The sequence below is a fragment of the Aotus nancymaae genome, unplaced genomic scaffold (assembly GCF_030222135.1).
Source record: "Aotus nancymaae isolate 86718 unplaced genomic scaffold, 86718_ANA_hifiasm-v0.15.2.pri h1tg000036l, whole genome shotgun sequence".
Lineage (NCBI taxonomy): Eukaryota > Metazoa > Chordata > Mammalia > Primates > Aotidae > Aotus > Aotus nancymaae.
Window position 1 is genome coordinate 30,203,451 of NW_026988450.1, and position 15,642 is coordinate 30,219,092.

The window sequence follows — 15,642 nt, forward strand, 5'->3', positions numbered from 1 at the left end:
TTTCTCTGTTTACAAGGATGCAACAGAAGGAGTGACTCAATATAGACAATTCTGAGCCCTGAAACATCTTGCAGATCAATGACAAGCTATGGAAGCCCGCTCCTTACTTGCCCAAGGGGTAGGAGATAACCCTGCCTCTGGGTGCCACATCCAGGCAGGTCCAGGGGCTGCTGCTTGTCACTGCTGAGTAGAGTCTGCCTTTGTGTGATGAATGAGGCAGGAAGCCCTTAGCCAATGCTAATGGATAAGAAGTCATTTCATCAGATTCTTACTGAATACCTATCCAGTGGAAAGGTGTTTTTTTTTTTTTGGTTTTTTTTTTTTTTTTTAAATAATGAGGAAAAAAAAAGCTTACTGAGTTCTCCAGAACACAGGCCTTGGGACAGCATACCACAACTATTACTTCTAAGTGAATATCCAATAAACATTTCTAATTGATGCAAAAATAAAAGTTAACAGTAAGCCAATATTTACAGAAAAAAAAGTATTCAATATATGCACTTGCTTAGCTTACAAATGCATCAGCTCTGCTTACTCTATTTTTTTGTTTGCATTAAAAAATGAATAAAAATATAAAAGTATATGAATATTTATATTCATATTTTTATATGTATATATAACAAACTGTCTGATCCATTGAGAGAGGAAATGACTTGCATTTTTATATCTGTTACTGCAGTTACAAAAGTATTAACAATTTAATAAGTAATATCATAAACTAGCACTTGTTAAACATAGGTTGAATACTTTTAAAACCAGAAAATGGGCTTTTACCTCGTTTTAATCTTAGCAGATTGTTAGGCATCTTTCTAGTTTTGAAGGAGGCAGTGAAGTCCCCAACATTCTTGGTTTTCTCTATTCAGCCTGTTCTTATCTAATCTAAAGGAAGAACAGGTTATTCCACCAGCTTTGGACAAACAATGGTGGGAGAAAGGAAACTCTCTGGCTAGCTGAGGAGCAGTAGAGATCCAGCCAGAAAGGCTAGTTCCTGTGTGGCAGAGGTACACGAGGTACTTGGCCTGCGCACACGTGGGAGAAGTGAAAAGACTTCTTTAAGATCAAGGAGCAGCAGAATGCTGCAATTCCTCCCTCCTAACTACCAATTTGATTACTAAACTATTTTATTTCCACTGTGGAAACACACTTTCCAAGGACTCTCTTGTTCTTTGAAATTATATTCCTCTCAAAATTATCTGCAACTGAAGGTAGAAAGATTTTTTTTTCAGTTGTAGATCTTGCTGTACTTAACAAATTGGTGGTGAATCACAAAAATGCATCTCTTTTTTAGGTTTGTAGCAACATTAACTCCAAATGTTAATTTTCAAGTTGTAACATTATTTGTGGATATGTGGAAAATATGACTGCACTGTTTGTTAGGAATGAGTCAAAAAGAGAAACTTGTTAGTCCTGAAAAATACACATGTGGGAGAACACAATTCTTAAATATAGCTTTAATGGAAGGTGATGCATTCTATTATGGTTAAAAAGCACAACAGAGGTTAAATGCTATGCTCCCCATGGTCCCTCCTTACAAATGTGGTACGGCTGTCTGGCACTTTCAACGTGATCATTTGATACAATCATTAACGCCACCCACCTGCTTAGTATTTGCAAAATTACATTGCATGTGTAAAGAACTGAGGTGATACTTTGAAAACCATATAATGTATTTATCAACTGTGGTTAGAAAGACCAGTTCCTCCAAAAACAGCTCACAATTACCAGTGTTCAAGATAGTTTTCTGTTTTATTCAGCCTTTGATGGATTTGGTAAAGTCTGATCACATCCAAGGGTCATTAAAGATTAGGGTTATCCTGGAATAATCTATCCCAAAGAACAATAATACATGTTTCTACAAAGATTTGATAAAACCTCACTTCTGGCTGGGCAGGGTGGCTCACGCCTGTAATCCCAGCACTTTGGGAGGCCAAGGTGGGCAGATCACTTGAGGTCAGGAGTTCGAGACCAGCCTGGCCAACATGGTGAAACCCTGTCTCTACTAAAAATACAAAAGTTAGCCAGGCGTGGTGGCACACTCTTGTAGTACCAGCCACTCAGGAAGCTGAGGCAGGAGACATGCTTGAACCTGGGAAGTGGAGGTTGAAGTAAGCTAAGATTATGCCACTGCACTCCAGCCTGAGCGACAAGAGTGAAACTTCATCTCAAAAACAAAACAAACAAAACTCTCACATCCTGTAGAGAAAAGCCACATTTCACTTTTAAAAAACATGTGATAGCAAATTAGATGCAAAAAATAGCAGATGACCTTATAAGATGTCACTCTCAGAAAGGGCAGCAATGTTAGGCAAATCTATTATGAGACAGAATACTACTTTGGGGGTTGATTTAAGAAAGCAGAGTTCGTGAGCTCCCTTGAAGAAGTCAATGTTTGCCAAATCTAGCTAAAACAAATCCTAAGCAGGAGAGAGCAACCAAAATCTCTCCTTCATTTAGGAATTAAGCTGTACAAGCAAAACTTGCCTTGAGAAATGCCAATGTATGAAAATCAAGATGTAGAGGCAGTTATATATATTAAAATGAAATATGATAAAATAGCAACCACTTCTAGTACATTTATTTCATGACTATGGTTTGGCTAAATTGGTCTACATACCATTCTTTATAAATATGTTTATTGTTTATTTGATTTTTGCTCGAAAGTATGCAGGTCTTTGTTAAAGACACCTTAAATTCAAGATGTCTTAGAACAAACTTCTGATTTCCACTCACATCTACTTTCTTTTGTATTACTCCTGAATTATTATTCTCTTTTTATTGGCATCACCAACCATTTTCTCCCATCTAGCTGCCCAAGCCAGCATTTCTGACACCATCCTGAGTACTCTCTTCAACCTTACCAAGCTCCCTACCGGCTTTATCCCCACCAATGCCTCTTCAACATAGCCCTCTTCCCTGTTGCTTTTGTACTGGCCAAAGGTTTCACAATTACCCCTTTCGGATTCCTATATCTGCCTGTTAATTATTCTTTCTGCTTTCAGTGTCAACACTTGTAGACACTCCCTATCTCCTCATCCCCATAGGGTACCAGATGATATTTCTGAAATGCCAATCTTATGGTAATACACCTGAACAGCTCTCCATCACCTAACAGATAAAAATCAAATCCTAAAAGTATTCCAAGTAAAGCCTAGCTCTCTAGCTTTATCCCATATCATTTCTCCACCCAGAACTCTATTTATAGGAGAGAAAAAAAAGTTAATATTTAAAAGAAGAATCAATAACAGTTTAAGCCAGTAACAAAATAAATCCTTTGTACTTAGAGGTCTTTAAAATATATATTTGACACATTTGTTGCATTTCCTAATTTACTAGCAATATGCATTAATGAGTTTTTTTTGTTGTTGTTTTTTGTTTTTTTTTTTTTTCAATATAAAAAAAGCGTGAGCAAATGCATTCAGTGTGGTAACTGTGGTCCAAGCCTACAGTATGTTTACTTGGTATGTTTGAACTGCTCTAATGATAGCTACCGTGGGGAATGTCAGAGTATCTGATAATAACTAAAGAGGCTCTCTCAAACTCTGGAAATGAAGCCTGCTTTTATGTTTTTAAAGAACCAGAACTGGCCGGGCGCGGTCGCTCACGCCTGTAATCACAGCACTTTGGGAGGCCGAGGAGGGTGGATCACGAGGTCAAGAGATCGAGACCATCCTGGTCAACATGGTGAAACCCCATCTCTACTAAAAATACAAAAAATTAGCTGGGCATGGTGGCGCATGCCTGTAATCCCAGCTACTCGGGAGGCTGAGGCAGGAGAATTGCCTGAACCAGGAGGCGGAAGTTGCGGTGAGCCAAGATCGCGCCATTGCACTCCAGCCTGGGTAACAAGAGCGAAACTCCGTCTCAAAAAAAAAAAAAAAAAAGAACCAGAACTGTGATAATACCCATTTAACCTTCCTTTGATTTAGATGGAATTTAAACATCTTCACAATAATTATAATTGTACTAAACATCATTTATGCACAAATGGGAGTCATCTCCCTTTAGGAGACATACAGGAATCATGCTGCAGATTTCTAACTAAATATGTTTAGTTCTAACTATTTCAGCTAAATACTTTCTGGCCCACAGGTAATGAAACCCTTCTCTCCTTCCTGTGGATACTCCTCCCTGCCACCCCAACCCTTAAGAAACACTGCCATAGAAAGCTATGTTCCACCCCTAGCAGTGTGAGTGAGGCATTTTCTTCCTGTGTGTTAGAGTAGGAAAACAGAGAGAGCCAGAGACCAACCACTGCCTTTGGGACAAATGGGATGTTGGACTGAAATGCAAAATTAACTTAAGCTTTATTCTAAAGCTGCACTGTTCAATACAGTCATCACTAGCCACACGTGCCTATTCCAAACTGAGATGTGCTACAAAATATACAGATTTTTTAAGATTTAGTATGCAATGTTCTCACTCATAGGTAGGAGCTGAACAATGAGAACACATGGACACAGGGAAGGGAATATCACACACTGGTGCCTGTCGGGTTTGGGGGGCTAGGGATAGCATTAGGAGAAATACCTAATGTAAATGATGGGGTGATGGATACAGTCAACCACCACAGCATGGGTATACTTATGTAACAAACCTGCATGTTCTACACATGTATCCTAGAATTTAAAGTGCATTAAAAAAAAAAAAGATTTAATATGCAAAAAAAAGAATGGAAGGTATCTCATTAATGACTTTTCATATTGATACATGTTCAAATAATGATATTTAATACATATTGAGTTAAATAATATGAGGTATTAAAATTATTTTCACCTGTTTTGTTTTCCATTTTTTAATAAAAAATTGTATTTACTTAGAAAAATTCAGAATGTCAACCAAACGATGTAGCTTTTTTTTTGTGATTAGAGTGGTAGTCAGTTAACAGAACAATTATTTCATATAACCTGAATCAGACATAATTGAAGATGAAATAACTACTATCCCCCTATATAATTCATTTGTGCTATGCACCAACAAGAACCTGCTTTAAATTTCCATGCTAATTTATAACTCCCATACTGTACCAGGCAACATTAGTGGCTATTGAAAATACCACCAGGACAAGACTATCTAAAGACATATGTGGTAGTGTGTTAACTATACAAAAAAAGGCACTGTACAGTTTAAAAACAAATCTTACACAGCCTTACATTTCCATTTTTTTCTTTAAAAGGAGTGAGTTGTGTACAAGGGGGTTTATAGTAGGGGTCCCCAGCCACCCCCCACCCAGGAGTCTAATGCCTGTTAGCAACCAGGCTGCAAAGCAGGAGGTGAGCTGCAGCGGGCAAGTAAGCATTACTGCCTGAGCTCCTCCTCCTGTCAGATCAGTGGTGGCATTAGATTCTCAAAGGTGTGAATGTGAGGGATCTAGTTTGCATGCTCCTTAAGAATCTAATGATAAAAGTAATGGACTTGAATCATCCCGAAACCATACACCCCCCCATGGAAAAACTGTCTGCCATGATACTGGTCCCTGGTGCCAAAAAGGCTGGGAACTGCTGCTTTATAGATAAGAAATAAAAACTGCACTAGAACTGCAATTTAGCCATCATCATCGTCTTCTTCATCTTCATCTTCTTCCTCCTCCTCTTCTCTTCCTCCTCTTCCCTTCACTGTCTTGCTTTTTTTGTCCTTGATGACTCCCTTTTTTGAAAGCGTCAGGCTTTCCTTAGCTTGATATGCAGCGATACTCTTTGGGTATTTTTCCTGCAGCTTCACAGGCTTCTTTTCATAAGGCTGCTTGTCGTCCACAGTAGTGTGTCATACCATATCTCTCCCAGTTTCTTCGCAACATCATCAATGGATAGGCCAGGATGTTGTCCTTTGTGTGTTGGGATCCTTGAACTTCTTTTTTGTCCCTCCGTTAGGAAAAATAGAGGTTTTTATTTCCCTTTCATAATGGGCCTGGTCTGCCTTTGCCAAGTCTTCCAATTTTCCTTCCCCTTTCAGCAGACATGGTCTTCCACAACTCTGAGAAATTCTTAGAAAACTCTGAGAAGCTGATGGAAGCATCTGGGTACTGCTTCCTGTGCTCCTCCCAACAAGTCTGTGTAAAGTATGCATACAATGACTTTTTGCCTTTTGGTTTCTTAGGATTTTGCCTCTATGCTTCTTAGGATCTCCTTTGCTTATGTTTAGTTATTTTTCCTCAGCAAGGCAAGAGTCATCCAGTGCCCATCTGGCTCTCATTTGCCCTGGCACTGTCTCTATGGAGCTCAACATACCGCAATGACTGTCTCTTTTTCCTATTTTTAATGTAACTATTACAAATTTCTATATTATAGATATAGTTCACATTAAATTTCTATTGGACAGTGCTGCTTGAACGTTATCCTTTTCAGATAACCAAATGACCAATATCTTGTTTATTACTTGCCTTTCTGTAATAAAAGCAGCATACAGAATCTATACTGACAAGGGGAGATGAAGAGTAGGAGGAAGTAAGAAGCTCATTATTTCTACTTCTTGATTATTTACATTTTGAATAGATACAGGGAGAAAAAAAAGACATTGCATCACATCTAAATGTAAACCAATTCTGCAGAGGCAACCTATGGCATGGGCATCATAAAAGTGGTATAATAGTACTTCTAAACGTTTTAGAACATTCCCATATATCCAATCTGCAACAAAGCCAATGGTCCACCTCATACAACAGTGCTACAAGTCCACCCGAAGTTTCAGTTGTTAACTTTTCTCCATTTTGCTGCCAATGATAATTTACACAGAAGGACTTTCACTAATTATCCAAGGACTCTCTGGAAGTGATACTTGCAAACGCCCAAGCTTTGTTGATCCAGAGAGCATATCTTTCATTAACAGCAAAGTCACATAAATTATTATTTTAAAAATTCATATTTATGACCAGAATTCTAAATTCACAATGCCATTCTAAACAGGTGGCACATTATAATCTAGCACTAATGTGTGTTTATAATAAAGGGCTTACAGTACACAGAAAATTAGGAATTTTGAGTGTCATTTTTAACATCAACCAAATTAGAAGAGTGTAAAATTCTTTTTAAAATACACACATACTACATGGGCCAAATTTGTGTCATAAAACAAGCTTTCCTAAGCTGTAATTAAGAAAATTAACATAACATCAATGTTATTAGTGTTAGTACAAGAAATAGAACTGCTGGTTTAGAAAAGTTCTCATCTTACTTTACTACCTTCCTTGCCATTTTGGTAGAACATTAGGAAAGTGAAGTGGTAGCATATGTGCATTTAGATTACAGAAATTCATCTACAGGCACTTGGCAGGAAGAGAGGGCTATTTTTAAAAACAACAAACAAAAACCTACCATTCCATTCAATGAAATTTTGCCCCAGAGTAAAAAGGGAGACAGAATTGTTTCTTTTTCACGTGGTTTCAGATCCCAAGTCTTTCAAACTGAGTTCTGTTCTTACAGGTAATGGAAGACATTGTAAAGAACAATTTTGTCTGTACTTGATTTGTGTGTTGATGTGAGAAACTAAATCGTCAGCAAGATGGGACTTGATTGTGTACTGATGGCACAATGTGTTACATTAAGTCATAATGTCAATTATATTGGTTCCTACCATTTCCCTGTCTGCTTCCCCCATCCCCATGATTATACTTCAGTTTTAGAAAGATCATTTTGGCAAATGTGTAGCAAATAGACTAGCAAGAAACCAGGGACAAGAGTTATTTGCTGTCCTGAGTTACTAAAATGATGGGAAGGGATGGAAATGGATAAAGTTTTCTTGGAAAAGCTACTCTTTATAGCTACTTTGTGGAGATTGCTTCAGTTCTTAAGGGGAGTCCACCAATTACATGGTACCAGTATTTGTCTAACATGAGTGGGTATATTTATATTCCCTTCCAAATATGTTTTTAAAAAGAAATGTTCTAAAATTTGAATGTTCTATTTTTTTAAAAGAAACATCTTAAAATGTTAAAGTGGCCTTTTTTCTTTTTCTCAGTCTCCTATTGGTTACAGAGTTTGTGACCTGAAAAATTTTTAACACATTTAAACATTAAACATTTGTTCAGGAACTGCTAGGCTTCTAGAGATTCAGAAATAAAAGATAACATTTTTGTCTTATCTCACTTAATTACAAATTTGACATAGGAGACTTTCCTATAAACTGTATAAAGTACATAAAAGAAAGGAGAAAATATAGACATTGCCATTGAAAATGGTAGCAAGTTAGTTCACAGTTTTCAATCGTATTTATAGGATTTTGCCTGTAGCTCAGATCATTTCCTAACTTTGAACTCAAAGGTCAATGTGTTTCTGAAGTTCTTTTAAACTATACAATTCCCAGAACAGCATGCTGTAAGAAGATGATTTCATTTTATCCAGCAAGTGATAAATATGACATCACTATATTTTAAAACCCTGAAAAACAAACAGTACCATATGGTTTGTTTTCTTCCAACCGCAAACTAACAATCTGTAGTATTCTAATAAACTGTTGTTAGATCTGGGAATATTTTGGGCCAAATTTTCCTTTTTTCTTTGTTGTAACTGATTTGCTAATAGATTTCTCTAGCTTAGAGTTATAATTAGAAGACAGTTACTACTTCGCATAATCAAATTGTAATTGCTGTTTGGGTGAAATCCAACCAATTTAAGCATTAGTACCTTCAAAACCACGATGCCTGGCAAAACAGAATCACAAATGTCATGCTCTAATGATCTAGGATATCTAATAATGCTTGCTTAATGAATTGTTTTAGAGGCTAAACAGCAAGTAATACTTGAATTATCAATATATTTTAAGCATCACATTTGTAAATGACAATAAATTAATGGTCTCTAATATACACGAAAGGTGATGATAAGGAACAAAAATGCACTTGAGATCAGAAATCTATCCCAGTCTTAGGTCTGTCATTAGTGAAAAATGTGTTTCTGGGTGAGTCACTCAGCTTTCTGAATCTGTTTACTCATTTGTAAAATGGAAGTCATGATATCTAATGAAATAGACATTTGTCCATTTTTTTGGATGCCTCATGGCTGAATTTGCTTCTGTGTCTGGAGAATTTCCTAGCACAGATGTCTCTCACTTTAGAAGCCAAAAAGCCCAGTTGCAAGCACTAGTTCTGTAGAGTGAATGAACATAACTATTTCTAGCTGCTTACCCTACTGTCCATTTTCTGACTTGGTTCCCCAGCCTTCCCAGCAACTCTGTGAGCTACCTGAGGGTCTTTCAAAAAATTCTACTCTTTGTTAAATCAGCCAGAGTCACTGTCTTTTCTTACAATCAAGAAGCCTCACTTTTACCTGAAGGTCTGGTCTGTCCACTTCTTTTAATCTCAACTGTCACTTGTCTAAAGTACCATAATTTCTTTCCTGCATTAATGTGGTGGCTTCCTGACTGGACTTCCTAGGTCAATTCTTGTCCCCCTCTGATCTGTTCTACACATAACAGCTAAAGTGATCTTCCATCAAGATGAATAAAATCATATTCTCCTCCACAAAATCTTTCTCAGGGACATAAAAATGTAATTTAAACACCTTTCACACAATGAGTATAGCTCAATATGATCTGGCCGGCCTTCTCTTCCAAACTCAAATGTCCATTAACTGATGAGTAGATAAACAAAATGTGGTATGTCTATGGAATAAAATATTTTGGCAAACAAATAAAATACTGACACATGCTACCACATGGATGAACCTTTCAAATATGCCCTCTTTTCCTGTCCTTGAGTTCTTAAAGCCTATTTTCCTCAATCTATAGGGATCAATGAAACCAATATTTTTCCCTAGAGATACTTAAAAAATACTTACGACTACATATTTACTAACTTTTCACTTTCCATTCACAATCTCTTTTGGAGGGGGCTGTGTTTCATCTTTTGTAACCAGGCATTACTAAATTAACGTGATGAAACCTTCAGAGACAGATCAGCTCTTAGGTGATTGTTATTTCAATAATTAGCATCAATACTTTTAGTACTTGTTACCCTCAACCCAAATTACTGCTCCCCAGGGATCCTAAAAGCTGGGAATAAATTTTCTTTCTGTTAATGATAGATCTTTAATTCCAAAGAAAAACACTGCTCACTCATGTGCTCCCACAGGCTCCTGCCCTCTCTTTCTGTTTAGTTTTGTCTACTAAAGAAAGTTGAATACTTTGAATACCCAACTCTGGAATGCACTTACTCCAAGTCATTCTCAGAAAAGAAAGTAGTGTTTTTTCCTTGAAATCAAGCAAGCAATATCCCAGGGGTAAGCAGACTCTCCTACAGTAAAGATTTGTTCCTACCAACCCCAGGAAACTCAGAAGAGGGGTAGTTTGTATTCTTTCCTCTCATGACTCAAAAGAATTAATTCTAGGATCCTAGGACCAACAATCAGTCGTCATTTTTCACAGGAAGCTTAGGGCCCTCTTAATGAGGATTCCAAGGACTCTGCACTGATCACTCAGGCTGCCAAAGGGCAGGGAGATTGGCCCGTGTCTTAAGCCTGCACTGTCTAGGGCACTTTTAATATATAAAGTACAATGTTGTGGGGTGGGAGGAAGGCAGCCATGAGAACACACCTCATAGATCTCCAATAACGGGGAGCTAACTGACCAAGGGCCCAGCTGCTAGCTGCTGAAACCATCTGCTGCATTTGTGTCAAGTACACAGCTCCCACATGCTGCTCCCAGCAAATGATGGAGCACAGCAGGAATGCCAATGCAGGACTCCTGAGGGCCTTGCCTGGCTACCTAGGACACTTCCATCCAACTCTCCTACCCTCTCTCCATCACTGTGCTCAGACTAACACCTTAAACTGACATGCATCTCCCTCCTGGCCTCGCCCTCCCACCCCGTTTCTCCTTCAGGTGTGTCTCCTACTAAAACATTTGCATGTTTAATCCTGTCTTGGCATTTGCTTCTCCAATGATCCAGCCTAAAACACCTGGATTAATAACTTAAATTTGTATTTTTCTGAAACTAGCCACTTTAAAATTGGTTCTCAAATACTGGGTAAACAAAGGGATTTTATATTGATATTGAGTTCTTCCTTCTCTATTTCAATCAACCCTATCTTGAAAAAGACATCAATAAAAAAATTGGGCTTTTAAATAGATGTGTCAAATTGATAACTTTCTTAATACTAAAAGATTCTCCTTTAATTACAAATTTACCCCAATTCCTAATGGGAAGGGAGCTAATCAGGAACTGTTACTTGAAATTAGCTACATATGTGTCTGTCCCTCTCATTCCACCGTAACCTCCAGGAGGGCTGGCACCTATCTCACTCATTACTTTTACTGAGTACTGGGTTCATAGCAGGTACTCAAGAAACGTCTTCTGAATGGAGGCAGGAGATGAAATTAGTGATGTGAAACTATGGTGAGGCATAGAGAGTAATGTGGGAAGGGGTTCCCAGATCTCTCAAGTTACATGAAATAGGCAACTGAAATACGTGTATTCCTTCTATTATATAAACCACAGAAAATAAACTTTGAGTTTCATTTTACAAACCAGAGAAAGTAAAGTTCAACAAAAATCTTAGTTTTAATGGAAATAAGCAAAAGATAAAGTGAGAAACATTACAGGGAACTGATTTTAAATTATTGGGAACTTTACACTCTGTAAGCCTAAAATGATTATCCTGCCTTTTTAGAAATTGACCAAAATATCATATATATATATATATATATATATTTAAACATTTACATATTTTATAAGATACAGATATAGATATTCCTCGGCATCCATGGGGGGTTGGTTCCAGGACTCCTTATGGACACAAAATCGGCAGATGCTCAAGTCTCTTATATAAAATGCCGTAGTATTTACATATAACCTAGCACATCCTCTGGTATATTTTAAAGCAGCTCTGGATTACTTATAATACCTAACACAATGTAAACACTATGTAAATAGTTGCTATACTGTATTGTTCAGGGAATAAAGACAAGGAAATAAAGTCTGTACATGTTTGGTATAGACATTTTTTTTCCCAGATATTTTTGATCTGTAGTTGGTTGAATACACAGATGCAGAACCCATGGATGCATGGGCCAATCGTATATAATTTTCCTTATACCTTATAGTATCTTAATTATATTGTAGATTTACTCAAAGTTCATTATTTATACACTATCAACAGTTATATTTCTCCTTAGTAAACAATAGGAAAATCCTGTATCTTCCTACCATATCAGGTAAAGAAGTTTCTTTAAAACAAAATATTGATATATTCAGATGACAGTGGAAAGTTTGACATTTATTAAACTTTGTAACAGTAAATGGAAATAGTTTGAGAGTTAGACAATTATAATCCGCAATGCTTGATTCCTTCATCATTTTTTTTTTTAAAGCAATGTATCTCACCCGCTGCTGGCATACTGTATTTATGATGACTAAGTTCTTACTACAGCATGAAAACAAGTGTATTAGTAGACACCCCAAACAATGAAGCCTAAGTAGTATTTCCTATAATAGATTAATACATCTAAATTATACCTTGTCATTGGGGGATTTTTGCTGTACATTAATAGATTTAAAACCTAATTAACTTTCCCACACTGTTTAAGAACCTCACAATAACACTGGCATGGGCTTATGTATTTTTAAGTGCATTTAGTGAATTTGAAAAGGTGGAAAATATCCCACATACCAGAGTCAGAAAAGGCAGAAAACATCTTTCTTCTTCCTCTTTTCATTATTTTCCCCAGCAAGTGCTCCAAGTGAGGTGGAATTAAAGAATAAAGGTAGACTTAAAGCAACCTACGGCAACTTAAAATGATTAATTCCAGGTCTTTTAACATATACAATGGTCTACTGAAAATTTTAAGTAGAATAAGTCCTACAGAATTGCAAGCTGGTACTAAACTGACACTGGAAGTCTAACTTTTGCCCTACAGACTTAGGAAGAAAATGAAAGCACAGCTCTTCACATTGCAAACTGTTAACATGCCATTTTCCTATGAGTCAACCAAACAACAAACACAAACCGAGATGCCTATGAGGGTCAGGGTATGATAAAACATTTCAAAAAGATGCCACAGTAGTAGGAAATAATCCTAAATAAATTAACATGTATTTATATGAAAAAAATTAGAAAACCAAATAATCCCAAGCAGTTAAACAGAAGTAATATGTGAAAATTTTGAATTAAAGGTTAAGGAAAACTAAGAGGCCTATAATTTTAGAAAGTCTGACAAATCTGGCAACAGGAGAAAACAATAATTTTCTAGAAGAGATACTTTTGATTTAATATAGAAAGAAATAAAACTTTAATTACAAAAAGTGAACAGGCAAGGAAAGGCACGTTTATTCCTTTTCCAAAGGTACTGTTTTCCTGGTTAGCCGTTAGAAACCACTTGGACAAATGCAGGACTTCTCAAACAATTGCTATATGCTGTCAGTTTCATTATAAATGATTTTTGGCAAGAAAATGTGGCACATACATTACAAATAAGCAATCTCTCATGCTACAGCATTTCCTTTCTTTTTTTCATCTGACAAATATTCATTCACTCCCCAGAACAAAATTAAGCACTGTTCCAGGCCTAGGGATAAAGCATGAACAGAGTAATCTGAAATCCCTGCAGACATAGAGCTTGTTTTCTAGATGAGACAACTGATAGGTAAGAAAGTAAAAGGTCTAATATGTTTGTGCCACCACTGCCACTCTCATTCTGCCAGAATATTGTCCTTTGGTTCAATGCTATTGGGTGTGGTTTAAATAAAATTATAATGTGACAAAGGCCTTTTTTTTTCTTGTTTTTAGAAAGACCAAGGCCTTTTGATATTTCAGATAAACCCTCTTGGTTGAGTTTTAAGGTAGATTTGTCGTACAAAGATTATCATGATATAAACCAGGTATCACCAACTTATTATTTTTTTTCACATATTTTACACTTTGCAGACCACCTGTGGTCTGTGTCACCTGTTCTTCATTTCTTTTAGGCCTTTAAAAATGTAAAACCAGGCCAGGCACAGTGACTCACGCCTGTAATCCCAGCACTTTGGGAGGCTGAGGTGGCAGAATCGCTTGAGTTCAGGAGTTCAAGTCCTGCCTGGGTGACATAGTGAGACCCCATCTCTACAAACAAGAAAAATAATTAGCTGGGCATGGCTGCATGTGCCTGTAGTCCCAGGCCAGCTACTCTAGATCCTGAGGCAGGAGGACTGCTTGAGCCCAGGAGTTCAAGGCCGCAGTGAGCTACATTTGCGTCACTGCACTCCAGTTTGGGCAACAGAACCAGACCCTATCTCTATTTGCGAAAAGAAAAAAAAAGTAAAACCACTCTTATCTCACAGGCCACACAAAAACAGACCAGAGGCTGAATGTGGCCTGTAGCCATAGTTTACCAACCTCTGACCAAAAAGCTGTGTATACTTGCTTTTAAGTGGCTACAGTCCTACTTAATGTATGCTCAGCCCTATATATGATGTTTCATCCTATTTTTTTTTTGCATGTATTCCTTTGCTCATTATTCATTTATCAAAACTGAATAAAACATTCTTTTATAGAGATACAATAGTTCCAACTACAGCAGCCTCAAAGTCAGTTTTGAAGAGTAGGGCCACCTGCTCTATTTTACACAAGCAATAGAAAAAAATTCTTGGCAGAAAACCTTTCATATGTCTATATACTGAAGAGAGCCTGTATATTGGCAGAGATTATGCATGCTCTCCACCAACTTCCTGGGGCAGACGCATGTGAGATTTAATGTTCCCTTACCTTGCTGGAGGAACATCAATATTGGAGGAAACAACTTTTCTTTTTTGCTCAAGGAGACAGATGGAGCGAGTGTTTTCTTTTTCATGGTCAAGGACCCGGCTGGCTTTTTTGGTGTCTGCTGTTTTCACATCTTCCTCCATGGCCAAGGAGAACATGTGTTGATGAGACATTTTTTTACTACAGTCACGTTTTAGGTCCTCTGACTGAAATGTGAAGGTCATTTCCCGCTTAATGCTCCCCACCTGTGAAATGAAACACAGAAATTCTTACTCACATAAAACATCACCTTTGTACGACTACCGAAGATGGCAGTGAGGAGAGAATACAGACACTGTCCTCCCTGTTCATCTAAAAGACTGTATAGTTTTAATGGGGAAGAAATGCAACAGAGAAATAAAATAACTTTACAAAATAATATACAATCAATGCATCTGTCATAATGCAAATAAGAAACATCACAAACACAAAACAGTGTCTTTCAGGTGTACAAAAACACTGAAGATTTGAAAAGTGTAATACCTCTAAATTTTTTTTAATGTAAAACATCTTTCTCTTCCACAACTAAAAAAACTCAAGTAAACTCTTAAATACTTCAGTCTGATTATCATGATTAATAGAAGAGAGCTAATGTATAAAATTAAACTGTCTTTTTGGTCAGTAATACTGGTCTTAACCATACTCTGTAGTTCATGAGGAATTGTTTTTTATCCTTCATCCCCAGCAGTTAAGATTTCAACGAAACCCCTTCTAAGGCCATATGATATTATAAAGACACACACACATGTATGTTCATTGTGGCACTGTTTACAATAGCAAAGACCTGGAACCAATCCAAATGCCCAATGAAGATAGACTGGACAAGGAAAATGTGGCACCATATACTCCATAGAATACTATGGAGCCATAAAAAAATAATGAGTTCGTGTCCTTTGTAGGGACATGGATGAATCTGGAACCCATCATTCTCAGCAAA

General features: G+C 37.1%; 1 protein-coding gene across 1 annotated transcript in view; it reads right to left on the reverse strand.

The window, feature by feature from the left end:
• Positions 1 to 15,642, reverse strand: part of ZNF704 (zinc finger protein 704) — a 252,826-nt gene that overhangs the window by 181,892 nt on the left and 55,292 nt on the right. Inside the window, exon 2 of the mRNA XM_021665914.2 lies at positions 14,670 to 14,911. Coding sequence (XP_021521589.2) covers positions 14,670 to 14,911 — 242 coding nt within the window. The remainder of the gene's footprint in view (positions 1 to 14,669; positions 14,912 to 15,642) is intronic.